The 25,717-nt window shown below is 42.7% G+C and overlaps 1 protein-coding gene across 2 annotated transcripts in view; it reads right to left on the bottom strand.

Annotated features, from left to right (window-relative positions):
- Positions 1-295: 295 nt before the first annotated feature.
- Positions 296-25,717, bottom strand: part of gpsm1b (G protein signaling modulator 1b) — a 59,182-nt gene continuing 33,760 nt past the window's right edge. The window contains exons 10-14 of one of the 2 annotated variants that reach the window (XM_072692714.1): positions 20,974-21,044; positions 18,898-19,062; positions 6,680-6,839; positions 5,720-5,925; positions 296-4,903 (exon numbers count right to left, since the gene is read on the bottom strand). In XM_072692714.1, the coding sequence (XP_072548815.1) occupies positions 4,700-4,903; positions 5,720-5,925; positions 6,680-6,839; positions 18,898-19,062; positions 20,974-21,044 (806 nt within the window). In that variant the 3' untranslated portion in view covers positions 296-4,699. The remainder of the gene's footprint in view (positions 4,904-5,719; positions 5,926-6,679; positions 6,840-18,897; positions 19,063-20,973; positions 21,045-25,717) is intronic. The other variant, XM_072692721.1, reaches the window with a different exon arrangement.

Here is a 25,717-nt window from a genome sequence, read left to right as displayed (position 1 = left end):
AGCACAAGGTAGGTGTTTCTAATAAAGTGACCAGTAAATAAAAGCACGGGGTAGGTGTTTCTAATAAAGTGGCCAGTAAATAAAAGCACGGGGTAGGTGTTTCTAATAAAGTGGCCAGTGAGTGAAAACACAAGGTAGGTGTTTCTAATAAAGTGGCCAGTGAGTGAAAACACAAAGTAGGTGTTTCTAATAAAGTGGCCAGTGAGTGGAAGCACAAGGCAGGTGTTTCTAATAAAGTGGCCAGCGAGTGAAGGTAGATATTCCATGCTCAATAATGAAACAGGACAAGGTGCAGTCAATGTTTTCATGAGCGTTTTATTAAAACGAGTGGACCAGCTCGTCCACACACACAAAATAAATACAAAAATGAACATCATGGCAGTGACCTTTCAAAAGCGTACCAGATCATATTTGACCAACTTCTGTTAAAATATCACATATTAATTATATGAACCGTTAAAATCATTAATTGGGAACATGAGGAATTACAGTTTGCACTCAAATTAGTGGTAAAGCACAATAGGGGGTTATTTATATACTGTACTCAGCTCAGTACTCCCCCATGCTGAAGAATGACCAATTACAGAACCATAGACTTTAGTTATATAAAAATGTATACCTGTAAATTTATAATAAACTTTTTCAGAGCTAACTAATTACTGGGCATCAGTTGTAATGTGTAAACGTCCTCAGACATTATGTCAGTAAGCTCACTGAATTTCTTGTAGAACCGTATTTATTTATTTATTTATTTATTTATGTTTATATAATAATCTACTATATAAAATTCTTGTATCTCCATTTTGTATTTATTTTATTTTTTTTATACCTTTTTTCACTTTTTGACAGACTGCAAATCTGGCAGTTGTTCTTTACAATCTTGGCAAGATTTCATGGGGAACGGGCCAATAGAAATGCTCCAAAATGACTTGGAATAGAATCTTTTTACATTGACTTCCATTGAAATTAAGAAAGGTTTTTTCCTCCTCCTGTAAAATTGCTCATTTCAGAGATGTGAGGTCTTTGCGTGACAGTGGCAATATTCTGTTGTTCCAATACTGTGTTATCAGGTTCACTGGGAAAGCAGTAGTGCTGTCCAAACTCACACTAGGCAGTAACATCAGTTTATGGTGGGGCAGAAAGTAAACTAAGTAAATGTAAGCCTATAAAAAAATAAAAATAAAATAATTATTATTATTATAAAAAGTGCTTAATCTCATAGGTCTTGGAGCACTGCGAGTCTCTCAACAGTGCTTCATTGTTGAGGCTGATAATAGTGGCAGCTGACTTTGATGCACATAACCACAAGGTGGCAGTGTGTTGAAAGCTGTGCTCAGGACTGGACTGTTCTGGGAGCTGTGGTCAAAGAGGGGAGATTAAATACCAGAGAATAAATATTTGCACCTCAAGCCCAGTTTTCACTCATCTGCCAAAACCAGACCGTTTTAAAATATTAAATATTATATTTCTACTTTTTGAACGTTGAATGGCGGTGATGGGGTTTCCAGAGGCAGAGCCCATCTGAATTTGTGCTCAGGGCCTTTTCTACACATTTAGAGGTCCTAGATAAAATCCTACCACGGGACCCAAACTCACTCCAGTCTTATTATCCTGTAAGCAATAATTAAAGATGAGCTGGTCCTGCTTTTGATGGAGTAACCGTCCCTACTGTCCAGAGAAGAAGAAGGCTTTCCACTAGATTTTATTAGACAGGACGTTGGATGATCACCACCCCACCTCATCCCAAAAGTATTGGATGGAGCACCATCCATCAATTATGGTTGCTGGGGGGCTTAACCCCCCCTCTAGCCCAGGCCTGGCATTATTAGGCAGCATGGTGCCAATAGGGTCATGACCTTCATCTGCTCCAGACAGTCCTATTCTATTGGCAGTACTTCTCTACAGGAGCTAGACAAGTTGAGCAGTATGTGCAGCTTAAAAGGTAGCAGAACGCACTCATTAGAAGGGGTGTCCACAAACATTTGGCCATATAATGTATAAGCAGTATGTTTGCTGAATGTATGATCTAGATAATAACAGCTGCGCTTACAATGAGCTACTAGCCGACTGATGTGGTCAGCAAATTAGCTGGCTAGCTAACAGCATTAGCTCCAAAGTAAAAGCTGTTCTCAAATTTAAGGTGATGCACCAATAATGAAGCCATTTGTAGCTTGTATTTCCAACAAGGGACTGACAGAAATACGCTAGCAGACGTACAGGCTGGCATCATGCTTCTTAATGGGGGGAAAGAGGGGGCCATCCCACCCCAACAATAAGCCCAAAGCTCAATGCTAGCACAGCTACTGTGTACTGTGTGCTTATATTTTATACAGACTAATAAATCAACCATCAACCAGCCCAGCCAACATGCTCATGTCGGGCTCACATGGGTGGAATGTGGGCAAGGTGGGTACCAGGTGGATTCCAGGTGGGCATGGGTGGGCTCTGAGTGGGTTTGTAGATGTGTGTTTTTTTACTGGGACCCAGTCGGGCATCCCGAATGAGCCCCATTATGTTAATCACACATGGGTCCCGTCTAGACGCCCATGTTTAACCCCTCTTGGTTCCATCACTGACTCTGGTGGGCATCCCGATGGAAGTTGTGGAGCAAACTTTCTGGATCCCAGTTGGGTCATGACCTGTATAGGCCCCACAGAGGCTTGTTATCTGGGAAGTTGGCAGTTCTAGCCAAAATGCTAATCAGGCTGCTAAGCAGTATGTTAATAACTCACCTGCATTAGCGGACCACCACTTCATACGCTATATGGACAAAAGTATTGGGACACCTGCTCATTCATTGTTTTTTTTTTTTACTGAAATCAAGTATCAACTATCCAGGGAGGAAGAAGGAAGAGGCTTTCTACTAGATTTTGGAGGAGCATTGCTGTGAGGTTTTGATTGAATGCATTCAGCGACAAGAGCGCGTTCGTTAGGTCAGAATGTTGGAAGATGATCACCACCACCCCACCTCATCCTCAATGCTACTACTCATCCCAAAAGTCCTGGATGAAGCATCTCAACAGCTCAATGCTGGGGGGCTTTATATACCCCTATAGCCCACGGTGGGCAATAGACAGCATGGTGCCAATAGGTTCACGTTAACTATCTGTGTTAAAGTAGCTGGATGCATTCATTACAAGGGGTGTCCATAAATATTTGGACGTATAGTGTATGAGCATCACCTTTGGAAGCTTGCTTGTCGTGAAATATTATTTGAACAATTTTATCTGAGGTCCTGTTTGCCATAATTAATGGATTTCGTAAAATCGCTGATTACTTTTCACAGTCTTTGCTAACGTCAGTCTTGTTTTTCAAGCATAGCAATAAATACACATTTCAAACTGGTCAACAATATGAGCCTTAACATAGGAAAACAAAAAAAAGACATGGAAGCGGGGGGGAAAAAAGCACAGCCCTATTCGGAATGACGTTTTTACAAAACGATGGCGTTGGGTAAATAATGAGTAATACGATTAACAGCAATGCGGAGTTAGAAATGTATTCCGGCTTTAAAAAAGGTAAAGATAGCAGCTACCTAACACTGAGACTGAACATGCCACGGCCTCCGGAATACTAACACTGTTGTCTAAATGAACTAACTTAAGCTCCGCTGACATTTCTGAAAACACACTCACAAAGAGAGTACCCAACACTAGAGAATACACCGATCAGCCATAACATTAGCACCACTGGCAGTTGAAAAGTGAAGTGAAAAGCATTGCAGTGGCTCCTGTCAAGGGGTTCAATCTACTAGGCGGCAAGTGAACGGTCAGTTCTTGAAGGTGATGTTGGTGTTAAAGCAGGAAAAATGGACAAGCATACGAATCTGAGCCAGTAATGAAGTTCTAGACGTTGACTGGGTCAGAACATCTGTAAAACATCAGGCAAGCAGGTCTCATGGGGTGTTCCCTCCAAGTGTTCCTAGAAAGGACAACCAGTAAACCACCGACAGACAGGACCATGGTGCTGATGGAGGTCCCACCTAGGTAGCTAACGTCCTGGATGCCAGATATCACAGAGGACACCTTCAGAGGTCTTGTTATGTCCATACCCCAAATGGTCAGATCTGTTGTGGTGGCACAAGTGGGACCTACTCAGTTTTAGGCAGGTGGTACTAATGTTATGGCTGATCAGTGTACAATCCGAGTCCAATTACTGAATTAAGGCAGTAAATGCAAGAGGAATACATCAAACGTCCTTGTGTATGGAGCCGCTTGGCTTCTGTTTGGAGACTTAACAGCAACAGCAATGTTTCCGAAATGTGGACTAGCTCCTAGCCGCTAGCTAGCCCCCGTTGCCGTACTAGTCCAGCCCAAAAAGAGCCTAATGGCGAATGGGCATTAGCATTTGAGCAATAGCTGCTGGTCATTTGTGGCTAATAAGTCACATAAGGTGCATTTAGAATAGTGCACCCAGTTCTGAAGTGAGGCTCAGTGCTAACGCTAACACTCAATGCTATTTGATCACCAGGCCATTGAGGACAATGACACCTAGTGTGCACTCATAGTTGGCAAATGCACTTCACGGTCTTGGTGGAACATACTTTAAAGTTCTCCTCATTAGCTCGAGAGAACGTAGTCACGATTGACAAGCCGGACCATCTTCTGGCCCAGCCCGTCAAAGTTTTAGGCTCAGTTCTCTCTCTATCTCTCTCTCTCTCTCTATCTCTCTCTCTCTCTTTCTCTCGTTAGCTGAACGTTTAGCTGGAGTCTCCAGCAGCAGGATCGTCTTCGTCTTGCTGGTCGCTCTGGCCCTGGTTGTCAGAGGGCAGCTGGACGCGCTGTTCGTCCATACGTTTGGCCTGGACCCTCTGGATGAGGCTGAAGAAGTCTTCGTCTGGGACGGTGGGAGCCCTTGGACCACCCTCGGGAGGAGAGCAGCGCTGGTCGTCTATTCTGGAGGACTGCAGCAAGACAGAGAGTTGTCATTAGTGAAGAGGACGAGACGGGTTACACCCACGGCTACGAACGGTTCTTAGCACGGAGGGTAAATGTTCTGGGGGGCTTATCCAGACGGACACAGTTGGGCATAGGATGGCATGGTTAGCATGGTTAGCTAACTGTACTTGTGGCCACAGAACCATTTAGTGGGGGGGGTTAATGACGTAGGGGTCCACTGAGTGGCTCCATATTTGCATCACTGTTGCATCCGCAAGATCATGAAATGACAAATACTGTAGCATAATGGGGTTAGCATACCGGCTACTGGGTGCATCCAACACTGCTACTGCAGCATTAGCTTACCAGCTACCAGGCTCATCCAACATCGCTACTGCAGCATTAGTATAACAGCTACAGGGCCTCATCCAGTGCCGCCAGCGCAGTGTTAGTAGGTCTGGCTCGCTTAATTGCTATAGCTATAGCTATTTGTCAGCGTCACACACTCACGTCAAACCTCATTGAGTTCCAAACAGGTTTGTTTAAGTGGATTCCTACTCTAGCTAACATCTAGTAAACATAAGCTAGTTCACATCTAGAGAGAAGTTAACATCTAGTGAACATCAGCTAGAGTAGTTAACATCTAGAGAGAAGTTAACATCTAGTGAACATCAGCTAGAGTAGTTAACATCTAGAGAGAAGTTAACATCTAGTGAACATCAGCTAGAGTAGTTAACATCTAGCTAATAGGTAATTTACCAGGTGCTACTTCAGCCCTGTTAGGTAAATGTAGCCATGAACCCAAACAGAAGAGCAGAAGACTGGCTGTCTGAACCCCTCACCTGGCACTTGATGAGCATGTTGAAGAAGTCGTCGCTGGGCTCCTGTGGGTCGGGGTCAGCGCAGAGGTGGCCCAGGTTATTGTGGGTGATTCTTAGACCCGGCAGGTTACTCACATTTACCCGCTGGTCGTCCAGCCGCCGGCTCTGAGAGCTTGCAATCAGGTCAAACAGCTCCTCCGTCTGAGGTGAGGTGAGGAGGCTGGCATCTGTGAGTCCAACACACAGACAGGAGGGGTCAGTTATGTGGACTGTACACTGTATCAGGCACAGCGGTGCCTCTGGGGGATTTAAAAAGGTCAGAGTCAATGCTAGGTTGAGTGCTACTGAATGATACCAATGATGGAGGTCAGCTGTGGGGTAAAAATACATCAACACTTCGTGGACAAAAGTATTTGGACACTTGCTCTTTTCTTCTTTTTCTCTCTAAATTAAAGATATTTAAAAAAAAAAGAGTTTCCCTGCTGTTTTTTGGAGTAACTGTCTCTACTGTCCAGGAAGGAAGAAGCAATGCTTTCTATTAGATTTTGGAGGAGCATTGCTGTGAGGATTTGATTGCATTTAGATCATTAGTGAGATCAGGATGTTGGATAGATGATCACCACTGCACCTCATCATCCCCAACTCCCCAGCTCATCCCAAACATACTGGATGGAGCTCCACCACCATCATTCCAGAGAACACAGTTCTTCCACTGCTCCACAGCTCAATGCTGGGGGGCTTTATACCCCTCTACTAGCCCTGAAGAGTCCTATTGTATTGCCAGTACTTCTCTACAAGGACTAGACACCTGTATCAGCAATGAGTGCAACTTCAAGTAGCCCAATGGCATTCATTAGAAGGGGTGTCCACAAACTTTAGACCATACAGTGTTGCAATGTGACAAGACTCAAAACAACCCCCCCCCCCCTCCTCAGCTGCCATGCCAGTAAAGCAGAAAGCGAAGAAGGGGAATGTACTGACCGAGCATGTCGTTGAGGGCGGAGTCTCTGGAGGAACTGCCCTCGTCCTGTCCGTTTGCTCCCTCGTCGAGGTGGCAGCGCTGGTCATCCATGCGGCTGCTCTGGAACTTACTGAGTAGATCGAAGAAGCAGTCCTCATCGGAGGGGTCGCGACCCAGCTTCTGCAACACAACACAGAGGTCATAAGCAATCAGATGCTAGAGCGGGATGGGCGGTGCCTCTGACTGGGCTTCCATTCGTACGATTAAAGCCACCATAGACTGGAGAACTGAATTTATCTTGGTATGGTTGAATAATTAGAGTTCAGTAGATGAAACCCTTCAGAAGCACATCCAGCAGAACCAAAGCAGAGCTGGAAAACAGGCCAATTCCAAAACCCCAAAACTGTTACATCCCCAACATTTACATAAACCCCGCCCACTACACAACGCTCTAGTCGAAGCTGGTTTGTAGTGGTCAGCACCCACCAAAAGGGCTCCAAGGAAAGACAGCCAATGAACCAGCGACAGCAACAAACCGTGAACCCTCAAACACTGCTGTCCCACCTTCAGAAGAACATCCAGGAGAACCAGAACAGAGCTGGAAAACGGGCCAATTCCAAAACCCCAAAACTGTTACATCACAGTCCTGACTCGTTATGTTTACACCTCCAATATTTACATATCACCGTGGTGATGTATGCTTGTGCCAGTGTCCGCAGAAGAGCAGCCCAATTTGATGAGCCAGGAAGCTTGAAGTCCATGAAGGTAGCGGGAGCTAGGCTAAAAGCTAACCTTAGCTAACAGATGTGCCCCTCCAGGACGGTGCTTCTCGAGCAAGCATTGTTCATTGAAAGTGCTGTTGGAGGAAGCCCAGCTGTGTGTTCACCAAGTACCTCTTGTTGAGGTACAGCCAAAACCCAGGGAAAGCGGTGTGGGTATCGGCTAAATGCTAAAACCTAGCATTGTAGCAATATAGCGAGACAGCAACAGCTCTATCCAGTGTTACTCAGGAATAATGGCAAATAATGATTACACTGTTCTTGTTACAGTGCTGGAAAAGATGCAATGCTAGGGTAAGCTAAGCTAGGCTAGGCTAGGCAGCTCCTGTGAGCCGTCGTGGTGTAGTAAACCAACCAATAAAGCCAGCCAACTCCACAAGCCCTGAGTAAGAAAAGGCAAAGTCAGTGTGTTTCATTCAGAGGTGATGTAACAGGGTGGTAAACAGGGTTGTAAAACTGTATCTTAGCATTTTTTCACCCCAAACAAAGTCACACGCTTACTATTAATACGTCAAACAACAACGTAAATACTTGTTTTGTCCGTGTTTACATTCGTTTACCACATTTTTATATAATTTTGGCCACAGAAGACAACAATGATATTGCTACCTGAAATGTCCAGCACTCAACCTCAGCACAGTAATAAGGAGATTGTCACCATTGATTCTAGCATTCTAAAATCAATGCAGATCAATCAGTTCATTACTCACGTTCAGCTGCACTTTTACACTCCATTAAATCCATGACATGAGTCCATAGTGACCTGTGACCTGTGATTTCACCTATCAGCCATAACATTAAAACCACCTGCCTAATATTGCATAGCTCCATGACATGCCACCAAAACCACTCTGAGCCGTCGAGGCATGGACTCCACAAAACTTCTGATGGGGGCCTGTGGCACCTGGCAACAAGACTAAGGTTAGCAGCAGATTCTTTAGAAAGTCTCGGAGGTTGTGAGGTGGGCGGGGCCTCCATGAGCATTAAAAAGCCTTTGGCACCTGTAACTTTGTCGGTGGTTCAAGTGCTGTCCTTCCTTGGAGCATACCAGGAACATCCCACAAGACCTGCCTGCCTAATGTTCTGGAGATGTTCTGACCCAGTCAACGTCTAGGGCCTCACAGGTTGGTTCTGGTCAAAGTGTCTCAGATTCATATGCTCATTTTAGTAGCATTTTAGTAATATCAGTTCTATTAAAGGAGCGTCTCTGTGCTCTACTGAGCATCAACATGAGCTTCATGGAGGAAAATATGAGGAGTCGTTGTCTAGAAGTTCTGTAAAGCTGCAGAAAGTCAGACTTCAGAGGCATGTGATCAATAAGCTTTATTGGAATGTAAATGTGGGGCTCAGTCGGGACGTTTCACTGCAGCTCTCTTGAGTCTCTGCCACGGACACAGTCTTCATACTAGACTACAGACGTCTGCTGTGAGCTCGCTGGAGAGTGACGGGACGGGTGCAGGTGTGATGATCTCTTATAAACCAATAGGGAGTCAGAATGGTGTCTGTTTATACTTCTCATCCAATCAGGATCAGACTCTCACTTTCCGGATGGAGAGATTTATCTGGAGAGGGTTTTTATTGATGACGAGCCGGAATGAAATCAAAGGGAAATGAAATAGGAGGAACGAGGCTGTTTTTAAAATGTAAGGAGGAGAAAGTTCAGATAATTGGGGGAAAATGTGAGAAGTAGAAGTAAAAAGTCTGAAAAATAAAGAATTACTGCAGTAAAGTTTAGAGAACCAGCATTTACAGTAACAGTTTTGGGGTTTTGCAATTGGCCCGTTTTCCAGTTTTGTTCTGGTTCTCCTGGATGTTCTTCTGAAGGAGGAACAGCAGTGTTCATGGTTGCTCACTTCCATCTACCGAACTCTCCTTATTCAACCATGCCAAGGTAAATTCTATTGCACCTTCAATGGATTGAGCCTCCCAAAATCAATGCAGCTCAATCAGTACCTTCAGCAGTATTTTCTTACACTCCATTGAATGCAAGACATGGCTCACTAGTGACCTGTGACCTTACCCTGTCCACTTTGATTCGGATCATTGACAAAAATCAAAACACACCATCATGGCGTGTGTGATCAGTGTGTGGGTCAGTTTGCGCCCTGTGAAGCTTTCCACAGGCCGGCTGATGAAACCCTGCATGCATTTAAGGGTTAAACTGGGAACGACGGCTAATTATGGATTTCCATTTGCAGTGTGTGACATGGTGGGTGATCCTGTCCTAGAAGGATTAATTGCAGGTGCAAAAATAGCAACTTCAAACATCTACCGAGGCCTCAGTGTCCACCTGGGCGTCGGCTTAATTTAAAGGGAAAGCCAGAAATCAAATTTGCACCACCCCCCCACCAACACACACACACACCATTAGCCAAAACGACTGGAGGCAGGTCTTTTTAGATACACCACCCAAAGCAGGGAGCTTTTGTTGGTTCTTCAGTAACAGCACTGGCTGTATATACAGTATATTGACAAAAGTATTGGGACACCTGCTCAATAATTGTTTTTTCATCCTGCTTCAACCTGCTTTTGTTGGAGTAACTGTCTGTACTGTCCAGGGAAGGCTTTCTAAATTTTGGAGGAACATTGCTGTGAGGATTTGATTGCATTCAGTTACAAGAGCGTTAGTGAGGTCAGGAGGTTGGATGCATGATCACCACCCCACATCATCATCCCCAACCAACTCCCCAATTGTACAGTATTGGATGCACCACCACCATTATTCCAATTAACAAAGTAGAGTAGATGGAGTAGCTGAATGCATTCACTAGAGGGGATGGAACCATGCCTCCTAATGCCAGGCGTGGGCTTGAGGGGTGTAAAGAAGCCCCCCAGCAACATTGAGCTGTGGAGCAGTGGAAGAGCTGTGTTTTCTGGAATGATGGATGGTGGAGCTCCATCCAGTACTTTTGGGATACTGGGATGGTAAGGTGGGGTGGTTGTGGCTCACAGCAATGCTCCTCCAAAATCTAGTAGAAAGCCTTCTTCTTCTCTGGACAGTAGAGTGAAGAGCAATGAATGAGCAGGTGTCCCAATACTTTTGTCCATGTGTTTTAAAGTTGTCTAGAACCCCTAATGCGTGTACACTTATTTTGGAGCACATTATTTAAAAAAGTGGTTCTTCAAAGGTTCTTTAGGACTTTGCTACAGTACAAAGAACAACTGCCAGACTCACATCATGTCAAATATCCAGCTCTCAATATGGCTGAAGCTGACCACAAACACCTGACCGATTGTGCTTATGGCCTAATAATACACCCTGTCTACACCTGCGGAGCAGATGTTTCTTCAAAAGCTCAGTGCAGATGTGTGTATCTCTGTCTGTTTAGGGGTAGGCGGTGAGACGGACAATCGAGACTTCGCCCGTTTGAGCGGCACAACCTTTTCAGTCCAAGAGCCGGAGGGTGGGCTGATAGGAAATAGAGGACATCAAAGCCTCATCAAAGTGACCAAGAAATCAATAGAGGCTGTAGCTGTGGAATTAGCCCGCGGACGAGCTGACCCCCCTCTGCAGCAGAGCTCGGCTTTAGCTGGGCAGAAAGCATTGATGAGCACAGCGCTGAACACAGGGCTGTAAATCAGGCTTCAATTACGACTCTTTAGCAAATGATTCAGTGATGACTCGAATTGCACTGAATCGATTCTTTGGGTTTGATTCAAAATGCATCATTATATTGAATCCACAAATATGACAGGGGGCAATGCTGGGCAGTGGCCCTTATGCTCATTCTACTGGCACTACGTCTTAGATACAGTGTTTTTAAGGGTTCTACAGTAAAGGATAAGGTTCTATTTAGAACCACCTGTGTAGATATTTTCTCTCTATAGAACATTCTTAAAAATGGTTCTACAAGTCAGAGAACCTTTTTCAGTACTGTGTAGAATCCTTATTTTGGAGAACACTCTCTTTCTTCAAAGGTTCTTTAAAAAGTCAAAGTCAAGTGGGTTTATTGTCATTTCAACTACATACAGAGTACACAGTGAAACGAAACAACGTTCCTCCCGGACCATGGTGCAACATAGACAGTGCATACAAGACACAAGTGCAACACAAACAAACAAGTGCGGACAGACAACACAGTACAGTAGTAAAGGCAATGGTTCTATGTAGAACTATGACAACTCAAAGAACCGTGTAAATGGTTATAGAATAACTCTTGTAGAAGGTTCTGTATATAATCATGTAAATGGTTCTTCAAGTGCAAAAATACCTCCTGTAGAAGGTTCTTAAAAATACGTAAAAGGTTCTGCAAGGGTTTTTTTCTTTTCTTTTAAGAAAAGCAGAACCACAACTCAAAGAACCACTGAAATGCTTACAAGACTTTTTAATAGAAGGAGAACCCTTTGTAGATGATACACTTCTTAAAAAGGGTTCTTTACAGGTTCATCACAGTGGGTTCCACTATTGTTACGAGTCAGAGAACCGTAAGTGCTCACTCTTACATAAATAAGTTCACCAAAGGTTCTTTAGTAAAGCCTGTGGCTCTGTGTAGAACATGACAGCTTAAAAGAAAAAACCCTTGCAGAACATTTTTTTATATAAAGAACCTTCTACAAAAGTTATTCTTTGCACTTAAAGAACCATTTTTCTTCAAGTGCAAAGAATAACTCTTGTAGAAGGTTCTTTATATAAAAAAAGGTTCCGCAAGGGTTTTTTCTTTTCTTTTAAGAAAAGCAGAACCACAACTTAAAGAACCACTATAATACTTAAGAGGGTTCTTTACAGGTTCATCACAGTGGGTTCCACTATTGTTACGAGTCGGAGAACCATTAGGTGCACACTCTTACATAAACAAGTTCACCAAAGGTTCTTTAGTAAAGCCTGTGACTCTGTGTAGAGCCATGATAACTCAAAGAACCATGTAAATGGTTCTTCAAGTGCAGAAATAACTCCTGTAGAAGTTTCTTAAAAATCAGTAAAAAGGTTTTGCAAGGGTTTTTTTTCTTTTCTTTTAAGAAAAGCAGAACCACAACTTAAAGAACCACTATAATACTTAAGAGAGTTTTTTAATAGAAGGAGAACCTATTGGAGATGACCTTAAAAAGGGTTCTTTACAGGTTCATCACAGTGGGTTCCACTATTGTTACGAGTCAGAGAACTGTTAGGTGCACACTCTTAGATAAACAAGTTCACCAAAGGTTCTTTAGTAAAGCCAGTGGCTCTAGGTGGAACCTTGACAACTCAATGAATCATTGCCTTGTTTGAATTGCAGATGGATCTTTAGAGAACCTTTAGAGAAAATAGAGCACCAAAAAGAGAAGGGTTCCACTTCAAGGAACCTTTTTGCAGAACCCTTTTTATATATACCTTATTTATAAATAATTATTTTGGAGCACATCCTAAAAAGGGGTCTGTCAAGTGAATGCAAGAGCTCTTCATTGAACTGGATCTCAAAGAACCACCTGCATTAAGGGTTCCTTGCCTGGTATAATGGTTCTTCTAATACAAGGAAAACTTTATAACCCATGTTGTGCAGAAAACGGTCCTATAAAGTGTTCTACGTAGCAACAAAATGGGTTCCACTAATGTCAAAGTCAGAGGTTCTTTAGTAAAGAAAAATGGTTCTGGAGGACAAAGCATCTGTAGGTGGTCACCATTGTGCAAAACCATTGTATCTCCAAAACAGCAAGGAGGAACAAAGCCCTGTAGCATGTTGGATCATTTCTACTGGTTCTACTAGTCCATTTACTATCCATTAAATCCAATATAAAGAACAACTGCCAGATTCAGATCAGAGCTACCAGCAAAGCATCAGCTTCTTCTCAGAAAACGATGACCTGGAGAACACAGAAATTTGACTTGACCCAATCGGCCCTTCGCTGCACAGACACACCTCTTTTAAAAGGCTTCGGTCCCTCTCAGCAGCTCGGGTCAGTTAGGCAGCGCATGCATGTGGGAACAACGCTGCTGTAGCATCTCTAAAAAGCCAGCTTTACAGCAGGAAGGCGCACAGATCCCTAACTGGAGTGCACGCTAATGCCATGACAAGCAGATCTGGAGCATTTCCACAGGTCCATTCATCAGGAAGTGAAAACACGCTGATAAGACAGCTACATCCCGTACGGACATCTGATAAATGACCATATATGCACATCTATCATTGAGGATTAGGCGTATATTCAAAAAATATGTAAATATATCTATTTTGTGTATACATATGCTTAAGATGGAGCATTTCTATTGGTCCATTTATCATGAAAGTTTGAAAGAATGTAAAGAACAACTGCCATATATACACTTGTATACTATGCATTGTGTCCAATATATTGATATTATATATATATATATATATATATATATATATATATATATATATATATATATATATATATAATATCACTATATTGGACACAATGCATAGTATACAAGTGTATAAGGAAACTTATTTATATAGGATATTTATATATTTATATATAGGAAATTATTAAGCAAATGTACGACACATATGGTCACAATCCTATCATAACAGTAATAATATTATATTATTATTATACAATGTGACATAATGTAAATCTGACAGTTGTCCTTTGCACTGTCAGAATGTCATAATGAGAGGACCAATAGAAATGCTCCAAAATTATTATTTTTTTTCTATAACTTAATGTATATATTTATGTAATGTTCATATATTGCTATATATTGTATATTATCAAATATCAGATTTTCTTATCGGATAATGCAAATATCAGTTGCATACTAGTTACAATCATAGTGGTTATAATCTACACAATACACCTCCAATTCATAAAATAAATGACATCTAAAATATGAACACAGCAAAGCACAGAACATCAAATGCAATAATAATAATAATAATAATATTAATAAAAAGTGCTGATATAAATAAGCAATACTTAGTCTGTCTGCATCCAGGTGAGCCAATGAAGCTACTGACCGAAGCCACTTGTCTGTTCTTCAGCGGTTCCTCCTTCCGTCTGTTCCTCCCTCTCTACCTCTCTCTCTCTCTGTCTCTCTCACTCTCTCTCTCTCTCTCTCTCTACCTCTCCCTCCCTCCCTCCCTCCCTCTCCTGCAGGCCATCTTTGTGCCACTGTGGGAAAACAACTCATTATGGAGAGGGGGGTCTCTGATCAAGGTCACATTGTGACAGGGAAAGAGAAAGGGATAGAGGGGTGAGATAGAGAGAGAGAGACAGAGAGAGAGACAGAGAGAGAGAGAGAAAGAGAGAGAGAAAGAGAGGGGGGGGGGTAAGGATTCCATCACTAATCACTGTCCACCTCCATTATAGACCAATGCCCCCTGCTGAAGTGCAGCTCTGCTGGCAGGACGACACACATAACGATTGTGAACAGTGGACATAACGACATCAGTGAGGCTGAAACTCACCTAGAACCAGTCTAAACCCAACCGGTCTAAACCCAACTGGTCTAAACCCAACCGGTCTAAACCCAAACCCCATCCACTGCAGGAAAAGCATCCAACTTTTCTCAAGAAATGACGTTTACTCACCACAGCAGCCCAGCGACCTGCCTCCGCCTCTGCCTGAATGACATGTTTGTTCTCATTGAAACCAGAAGTGTATTTGCTCTTTGCTGTACATGGTCTAAGCCTCTCTCGCTCGCTCTCACTCGCTCTCACTCGCTCTCACTTCTCAACTGGCAATGCATTGGTTTAATTATTCAATTAGGCGGTGGGTAAGCAAGAGAGAGAGAGAGAAAGAGAGAGAGAGAGATAGAGAGAGAGAGAAATGGGCGGTCCTTGTCTGCATGACATCACAGTTGCTATAGAAACCTCGACCCCAATCTTACGGTCATTCGGTCTGTGCATACACACACACACACATACACTGTGGGGCTCACTTACCCCGAGGACCAGTGTATGTGTGTGTGTATATATATATAAACAAAGGTATTGGGACATTTGCTCATTTATTGTTTCTTCTTCCAGCTTTTGGATGAACATTGCTGTGAGGATTTGATTGCATTCAGCGACAAGAGCGTTAGTGAGGTCAGGATGTTGGATGATGATTATAAAAATCACCACCCCACCTCATCATCCCCTACTCCCCAACTCAGTATCCCAAAAGTACTGGATGAAGCTCCACCACCATCATTCCAGAGAACACAGTTCTTCCACTGCTCCACAGTTCAATGCTGGGGGGCTTTGTACCCCTCTAGCCTACGCCTGGCATTAGACAGCATGGTGCCACTAGGTTTATGACGTTGATCTGCTCCAGAGAGTCCTATTGTATTGGCAGTACTTCTCTACAGGGGCTAGGCAAGCTGTGTGTGTGTATTTAAGTGGCTTTTTTTTTTTAAAGTGTGTGTAAGGTCAGGTCAAAGATCATTAAAGGAATGGCCCTGTGCTGTTGAGTCCTGTGGCCTCAGCAGAGCTCTATAAATAGCCCCTCATATAGACTACAACAGCAGCTCCCACCTTCCCCTGCCAGAACGAGGCCAGCGGGGCCTTCAGGGAGATCCAGGTGGGAACACTGAGGAAAATGGGAACGTTTATTTTTACACCTCTTTAATATTGTTCATGTTCTGCACAAAGTGTACAAAGACAAGGAGAACATGGTCAGTGAGTGGACTCCCGTCCTGGGTTCGAACCCTCAATTTGCTTTAGGCTTCTATTCAAATAATGCAAATTTAATCCATGATATTTATATTTATATTAATTGTTTGATTATCTCCTCAGTAAATCACTAATAACACTCCTACAGAAAGTGGAGGTGGTTCTCCATCACTGTGTTCATCATTAGAACATCTCCAAAGTTCTCCTCTCTCATGGAGTCTAGTGTTATTTGTCAAATAATAATTAAACCATAATTATTATTTCTATTTATTATTATTATTACTGGAGCTGTATATGTGTCATATTTATTTAAATGACATATTTTAAATATTTTTATTTATTATTTATTATACATTACATGCATAATAAATAATAAGTCATGAAAAAGTGTTCTCATATGTATATTGACATCCTTTCAGTCTTATAAGGATGCAGTTCAGGAAATTTGAATGTACCTCACAGAGCAGAGGACAATAAACCTGAAACCAGGCCGAGCCAAAAGGGATATCGCTTCTCGATCCCATACGATCCTTTTAGCCCCATTAGCTCACGGCATCCCCCTCTCTCTCTCTCTCTGTCTCTACATCCCTGGCTATTGATCGCACTCTCTGGCCGCATGATCAGTACACACTCTCTCTCAGGTAATGCCTTTCAGCGCAGCACTTTTATACTTGGAAGAAGCTGTAAGATTCAATTAAAGGCTTGAGAGAGACGAAGCTTTCGGCATATATCACTCCGTCAGCAAAACCAGTGTATAATGCCCTGCCTTTACAGTCGTAACAGTTGTCAGCAGCCTCTGAGTCTGTGTGAAAGTAATGCAGTAGTAAGTAATGCTGCATTGTGACTAAGGGTGAGTGATAGAGCTCATGTATACGGCCTACAGTACATGCTGAGATCAGTGCTGGTTTAGCCCCAAATAAACATGAAAAATAGTAGCATGTTAGAAATACTATTTATTTAATTATTTATTTAAATATATTTTTAAGGCCTAAAAATGGGAATTTTGCAGTGGCCTTGTCCCCAATCCAGACTTTCCCAGAACTTCTCTGCTCAAATAAAATGATAAACAATGATCAATTAATAAAAAAATAGAATCTGTGTTTTTATAATAACTTTAAAAGACATAAATGTATTATTTACATTCATTTCTATCCATATTTAGCATATTTTTAACAATGCATTACTGTTCCCAACATCCTATCTTTACCAAAACAGACTGGGCTTTTTTTTTTCTTAAGATAACACTTCTTTCGTAACCATGGAAACACGAGAAGAGACAAGGCAGCACGTCAGCCGTAGGAGTGATATTCTGATGTCCTGAAAAGGAAGTAATTGAATGACGTATGCCTGATCCTGCTCCTGGTATAGATTTATATATTCAGTCAGTTGGTAAAGCCGTAGTTCAGTAAAGAGCTCTAGAGAACACTGAATAGAAAGGAAAGGAGGAAAAGTATCTGAACCCTCTAGAATGATCTGGATTTCTAAGTCTAATATAATAATACGCTCAGTCTTGGGCTTCACTTAGTCTTTACTTTAAAGCATGTAAACATCGTCTAGATATAATCCAAACTAAATATTTTTTTCTCTTTTTGATCTACAACTTTCAGTCATTTTAAAATCCGGCACAGCTCTGTTCCTCATTCTGGACACAGCTAAAACAATGTTAATAAAATATATAAACAAATCCAAAGAAAATAGAATATTATATAACACACATTACATTGCATTACATTACATGTGTGTGTGTATATATATATATATATATATATATAAAACATGAATCAAACCTCCAAGGGTTTTCATGGAGTGTCCTAATTGTAAAAAATATGTATGTATTTTAGTCTAACATAATAATAATAATAATAATAACAATAATACAATACATACACATTTATATACATTTATAATATAAAATCTCACCTTATGAAAGTATTTGTGCCGTAAAACATCTGTAAAGAGCTCTAGAGCATACAGAATAAAAAGTAAAGAAGGAAAAAGTAACTGAACCCTCTGGAATGAACAGGGTTCTAATAAAATAAACGTTCAGTTGTTGACCTCACTTAGTCTTTACTTTAAAACATGAAAACATCGTCTACATATAATTCTAACTAAAGTATTGCTACATTTTATTTTCTCTTCTTTAAGTTAAGATGGTAAAAAGAGACCCCAGTTAAAGAATCGCCCAGTATTGGTGGTGAACTTCGATGGGTTATAATGTCTGAAGCTATCCAGTGCAAAATCAATCAAATCACAGATGTATCCATTAAAATTTATTAGATATATCAGACTCATTTTTTTATGATTTATGTTTGATAAATATGAAAAACAATGAATTAAACGAGAAATTGCAAATGTTCTGCATCGGAAAGGTCAAGATGCACTTAAAAAGGCCCAAGAAATATAAATGGAACCAAGTTTTAGACTAAAATGACAAAGATGAATAACTACCTACCTACTACCTGTGCATGTAGCTTATCCAGTTCACATTCACTTATTATGGACATGAACGTCATGGCAATACTTGCGTGGGCTAGAGGGGTATAAAGCCCCCCAGCATTGAGCTGTGGAGCAGTGGAAGAGTTGTGTTCTCTGGAATGATGGAGGGTGGTGCTCCATCTAGTACTTTTGGGATTAGCTGGAAAGTCATGGATGAGGTGGAATGGTGACCATCCAACACCCTGATCTTATTAACGCTTCTGTCGCTGAATGCAATCAATCAAATCCTCACAGCAATAGCTCCTTTACATTTAGCTCCTCTAAAATGTAGTAAAAAAGCTGTCGAGACAGTTACTCCAGCAAAAGCAGGGTCAACTCTTTAATACCCATGATGGAGCAGGTGTCCCAATACTTTTGTCAATTTATTCTACATCATCATAGCAGCAGTAAAGCAGTCCAGCAGTGTGAATGAAGCCTTACAGCGCTTACCGGAGGTGGCACTTGCACGGTAATGTCGTCTGTGTCCACAGGTGAGTCCAGCCACTGCCTGTCGTCTGAAGACTGGCTGTCTGAGTAGCCTTTCCTCCGGCTCGACTGAGACAGCTGACTCTTAGACTTTTTGGACATGCTGTCCATTTCCTGTCCATCTCCATTCTGCAGTACAGTAACAGCTTAATTAGAATTTATTGATGCCCAGTGGACCTAAATACATACAGCTGGTTTCTCGTATATGGATTAAGTCTGGTCTTTGGCTAAATGGCAATATTAAAGGTGTAGATTCAACATTAAAATATTATCTAGTCTAGGATTAGGATGAGTCGAGGGCTGGGAGTCTGGCCCAGGGTGTTTAAATCCAGTGTTTTATTGTAATGTTTGATTTTTATGAGAAAATGCTACACTGTGTTGCTTTAGGTGAAGGTCTCACTTTACTTGGATGGTCTGCTGTAGACGTCTCATAGATGTTCACCTATGTGTTAAATGCAGCTGAACTCTAAGATGTATGTAATAAACTGTCTACTGAATTTAACCCTGCACCTAAACTTAATCCTAAACCTTAACCCTAACCCTAATCCCAAACCTTAGCCCTAACCCTATCCTAAACCTAACCCTTACCCTAATCCTAACCTAAATTCTAATCCTAATCCTAACCTAAACCTAACCCTAATCCCAAACCTTAACTCTAACCCTAACCCTATCCTAAACCTTAACCCTAACCCTAACCCTGCACCTAAACCTAACCTAAATCCTAATCCTAATCTAAATTTAACCCTAACACTAACCTATATCCTAATCCTAACCGTAACCCTAACCTACATCCTAATCCTAACCCTAACCCTAACCCTAATCCTAACCCTAACCTAAACCTTAACCCTAATCCTAATCTAAACCTTAACCACACCCTAATCCTAAATCTAATCCTAAACCTTAATCATAACCCTAATCCTAACCTAAACCTTAACCCTAATGTTAACCTTAACCCTAATCCTAACCTAAACCTTAACCCTAACCCTAACCCTGCACCTAAACCTAACCTAAATCCTAATCCTAATCTAAATCTAACCCTAACCCTAACCTATATCCTAATCCTAACCGTAACCCTAACCTACATCCTAATCCTAACCGTAACCCTAACCCTAATCCTAACCCTAACCTAAACCTTAACCCTAATCCTAATCTAAACCTTAACCATAACCCTAATCCTAAACCTTAATCATAACCCTAATCCTAACCTAAACCTTAACCCTAATCCTAACCCTAATGTTAACCTTAACCCTAATCCTAACCTAAACCTTAACCCTAATCCTAACCCTAATGTTAACCTTAAGCCTAATCCTAACCTAAGCCTTAACCATAACCTTACGCTTGTCCATTTGGGGATTGGATTAGGGTTAGTTAGTTTTTCTTGATTCAAGGGTAAGGTTTAAGTTAGGCTTAGGTTTATGGTTGATTCCAGGGTTAGGTTTAGGTTTTAGGGTTGATTCAAAGGTTTAGGTTAGGGTTAGTTGTAGGTTTTATTCAAGGGTGCGGTCTAGGTTAAGATTAGGATTTAGGGTTGATATTATGGTAAGGTTTAGGTTAGGGTTAGGTTTAGGATTTAGGGTTGATATTATGGTAAGGTTTAGGTTAGGGTTAGGTTTAGGATTTAGGGTTGATTCTATGGTAAGGTTTAGGTTAGGTTTAGGGTTTAGGGTTGATTCTATGGTAAGGTTTATGTTAGGGTTAGGTTTAGGATTTAGGGTTGATATTATGGTAAGGTTTATGTTAGGGTTAGGTTTAGGATTTAGGGTTGATTCTATGGTAAGGTTTAGGTTAGGTTTAGGATTTAGGGTTGATTCTATGGTAAGGTTTAGGTTAGGTTTAGGGTTTAGGGTTGATTCTATGGTAAGGTTTAGGTTAGGGTTAGGTTTAGGATTTAGGGTTGATTCTATGGTAAGGTTTAGGTTAGGTTTTAGGGTTGATTAAATGGTAAAGTAGCGTTAGGTTTAGGTGTAGGATTAGGGTTAGGCATCTACAATGGACCATCCGAGTAAGTGAGTAAGTTGCAGCTATTTTTATAGATCTTACCTTCTCAGAGCTGTACTTCCAAAGCTCAACACTGTCCATGCTGTTCCTCTTGGTGAACTTTGGCCGTGCTCCTGGAGAGAGGACACAGATGATAGTCAGTAAACTTAAGTAGCTTAGTAAGAGCAGCGAAAGCACAGAACTGGATCCATCTGTTTCCAATAAAGTGGCCAATGAGCGGAAGCATGAGTTGTTTCTAATAAAGTGGCCAGTGAGTGGAAGCACAAGGTAGTCGGTGTTTCTAAAAAAAGTGGCCATTGAGTGAAAGCACAATGTAGTAGGTGTTTCTAATAAAGTGGCCAGTGAGTGGAAGCACAAGGTAGTAGGTGTTTCTAATAAAGTGGCCAGTGAGTGGAAGTAGATAGGAGGCGTTTCTAATAAAGTGGCCAGTGAGTGGAAGCACAAGGTAGTAGGTGTTTCTAATAAAGTGGCCAGTGAGTGAAAGCACAATGTAGTAGGTGTTTCTAATAAAGTGGCCAGTGAGCAGAAGCACAAGGTAATAGGTGTTTCTAATAAAGTGGCCAGTGAGTGGAAACACAAGGTAATAGGTGTTTCTAATAAAGTGGCCAGTGAGTGGAAGTAGATAGGAGGTGTTTCTAACAAAGTGGCCAGTGAGTGGAAGTAGATAGGAGGTGTTTCTAACAAAGTGGCCAGTGAGTAGAAGTAGATAGGAGGTGTTTCTAATAAAGTGGCCAGTGAGTAGAAGTAGATAGGAGGTGTTTCTAATAAAGTGGACCATGTGTGTATATTATGGTGAATCTAACCTCTGAATACAGTGATATTAACATTAGCATTAATATTTTATGGTAAATTCATGAAGCTGCAGAGTAGAAATCTCAGACGTTTCCCGTATTTCAAACGTTTGCTTTCTTCACACCTGCATGCTGTGGAAAATGACTCACTGACCGCAAGAAAAAGCTCCATCTTTTATAGCGGCCCTGCTTTAAAACCATGATTCACACAGCCGCTCCGCACCCAGTCTCATCAGAAATCAGGTCTGGACACCAAGAAGACAGGATAAGCCCATGACCAGCGTTACCAAGCTGGTTTACCAGTATGACCATCATGACCAAGCTAACTGACCAGCATGACCACACTGGTTGATCAGCATGACCAAGCTGGTTTACCAGTATGACCAGCATTACCAAGGTAATTGACCAGCATTACCAAGCTAATTGACCAGCATTATCAAGCTAATTGACCAGCATGACCACACTGGTTGATCAGCATGACCAGCATGACCAAGCTGGTTTACCAGTATGACCATCATGACCAAGCTAATTGACCAGCATGACCACACTGGTTGATCAGCATGACCAAGCTGGTTTACCAGTATGACCAGCATTACCAAGCTAATTGACCAGCATGACCCCACTGGTTGATCAGCATGACCAAGCTGGTTTACCAGTATGACCAGCATTACCAAGCTAATTGACCAGCATGACCCCACTGGTTGATCAGCATGACCAAGCTGGTTTACCAGTATGACCATCATGACCAAGCTGGTTTACCAGTATGACCAGCATTACCAAGCTAATTGACCAGCATGACCACACTGGTTGATCAGCATGACCAGCATGACCAAGCTGGTTTACCAGTATGGCCATCATGACCAAGCTAATTGACCAGCATGACCACACTGGTTGATCAGCATGACCAAGCTGGTTTACCAGTATGACCAGCATTACCAAGCTAATTGACCAGCATGACCAAGCTGGTTTACCAGTATGGCCATCATGACCAAGCTAATTGACCAGCATGACCACACTGGTTGATCAGCATGACCAAGCTGGTTTTACCGGTATGACCAGCACGACCACACTGGTTGATCAGCATGACCAGCATGACCAAGCTGGTTTACCAGTATGACTATCATGGCCAAGCTAATTGACCAGCATGACCAGTGTGTACCAGCATGACCAAGCTGGTTAGCCAATTGCCCAATCCACTCGTTAGTACTCTCCCCCTATGACATGTAATGCTCTCAACACTGGGAGGGAGGGGTCTGACACATGCCTCCTCCATCCCATATGCATCCAGTCACTGGTTGGTCGTCACTGGGCAACAACCAAAACGTCGGGTACCCAGCTCTGATGTATCAGCCAGCAGACGCCTGAGCCGGCCAGCATCATGATGATCCTTGGGTCATCACGACAGCGCTGTAGTACGCTGGACCACTCAGAGCCTTGCATCATACCTCAGTTTGAGGGATTGCGGCTTACCACCCCGTCACACTCACTTGTTTGGTCTGTAACTGATGTACTGTTGCTTTGAATAACCTCACAGAGAGGAAATGACATCATCATTTAAGCCTTCGCAGCAGCCAGAGACATAAAAGGCAAGCTGTGAACGTTACATATTGAACAACTAGAACTTGATCACGTGAAGAACTTCGGGCCACCCTGTAATTTACCACCCCGTCACTTTACTGTGAATATGGTTCCCACGACTGAATAAAAAGGATTTTATTAATATTTTGAATTAATGGCACCTGTTTCATGAAGTAAGAGAGAAACCTGTATACGTTTGTGAGGGGTCCCTTTAAATACTGTGTCTCCAGGGCTTCCGTTTACAGAAGTTTAACAAGCCAGAACCCAGGAGCCAAGCTTCCTCAAACACCCTCAGTGTTTCAAATAAACAGCCTTTCAGACATGTTCGTATACACACACACACACACACACACACACACACACACACACACACACACAGGCTCCAGGCCTGTTCCTTCCTACCCCTGACTCACTGTTTCCCCGCGACTGGCCTGGACTGACCTGGGCTGACCTGAACTGAACCACCTCCAGCACAAAACCGCCCTTGACTTCGGTCAGGGAGAAAAAAAGCCAGGCTGGACTCTAACAAAGCAAAGCAGGTCATGCAAGCAAGCCTGGACTGTTATGGATGACTGACAGGAGGGATATTAGTAGACTGAACTGAAAAGACAAGGCTGGGCCTCACAAGTGGTGCAACTGTCTAAGTGATGTCATGGACGTCAATGTTTTATAGCCAAACCTGGCCTCCATGTTGTCAAATTTGCAACCAGAGCCTGCCCAGTAGAGACCAGAGGTGGAGCCAGACTCGCCTACTCGTTTGGTAGACCGGCCCCCTTCTCTCAGATCGAGCCTCTGTGTCTCAGACCGCCTTCACTGAGCTTCCGGTGGCAAAGGCAGAGCGGATTTCCCCCAGATTTCCCAGTTTGTCCGGTAAGTGGACGCTTCAACAGAGAGATGAGCGCTCTCTTCCAGCCAAGGCTGTCTGTCAACCACTTCACTCCTAAGTGTAGCCCCGCCTTCTTACAATGGAGCAGAGTAGGGGTTAAGACAATGACTGGGCCTAAATTAGCACAGGAAGACATACAGGGATGGGCGGAGCTACACGTAATGCTGCAACCAGCCAGACCTGTGGTGGCTTCACTTCTATGTAGGAGGGAATGTCTAAATTTCACCAGCTGACTTGTTGTTGTTGGTTCAGCGGTGTCTCCTATTACATACAGAACCACGCTGGAGTTCAGTGAGCTCTTCAGAACCTCCCGTTCTTTCACTGATGTGTGTAAGAAAGGCAGACTGCAGGGCTAGAGGCTGGACTTTATACACCTGTAGTGGCAACGGGACTGAATGAAGCACCAGCCTTTAATGATTTAGAGGTGTGTCCCATTACTTTTGACCATATAGAGTAGTACGCTAACATAGAAAATGCTATGGGTTCGTTTTAAGCGCATAACTACGTAATTAATTCTGCGTTAAACACCACAGTTAAGCACCGTTGGTACACGTCCATGACATCAGCCGCTAAACAATCAGCGTCCACACAGCACAACAAATTACCATAAAAAAAAGTGCCAGTTCCAGCTAAATTCCCCACTTACAGTTATTAACAGTTATTATCAGTAACGAGCGCGTTTGACTTTACCTCTATTAAACAGGCTTGACCCCGTGCTGTCGGAGAACACTCGAGCACTACATGAGCGAGACGTCCCTGGCGTATTGGTAATTGCAGCAGTGGGGTAAGTGCTTGCCGCTCCGCGTAATAATAATCACAACTGAGCTGCTACAACGGGTCTGTGCCGGAGTGGACGCTGCCCACTGCACACCAGTCCACCAACTGGAACACAATTCATCACTGATGACCACTGTTTCTCCATTATAGCACAAGCTGGGGTGTGAACGAGTGTGTGTGTGTGTGTGTGTGTGTGTTTAGCTATGTGACGAGAGTGGGAGAGTTGTGAAAAGGGGTGGGACGGGCAGAGTGGACGAGGACTCACAAAGGCACGCTGGCAGGACTGCATAATATGGACAAAACACCAGTAGGGCAATGTAGTGTATAGCAGGAATTAGGACACAGCCCGTCAGCTTCGGCCCCCTGGTGCAATTTCTCTGTTAGTGAAACCACACACCGCTTGGGCTGTGTCCCAAACCATGCACCACCACACTAGCCACTACTAGAGCTGCCTTCATCAGTGTATTTGCCTTGCAGTTGGGATATTGGGATGCAGCCACAGTAACGCTAAACCCCTCAGTGATGACATCCTGACTAGGGTGGACCCGGGTGTCCCCAGTGTCCTCTTTTGTATAGAAAACCAAAATATGCCCAGACCAAACACAGGAAGTGATGTCATACGATGATTTGGTTATAGACGTTCTTGCAGCTAGGGGTGTAAACAGGTGAGTCTCCGTACGGACCTGCCCACATTCCTGAGCTTTAACTTTTCCTGTCTGACGCTTGGGCTGTGCCCCAAACCACGCACCACCAC

This window comes from Salminus brasiliensis, chromosome 1, assembly GCF_030463535.1.
Source record: "Salminus brasiliensis chromosome 1, fSalBra1.hap2, whole genome shotgun sequence".
Lineage (NCBI taxonomy): Eukaryota > Metazoa > Chordata > Actinopteri > Characiformes > Bryconidae > Salminus > Salminus brasiliensis.
This window is presented reverse-complemented; position numbering and strand designations above follow the sequence as displayed.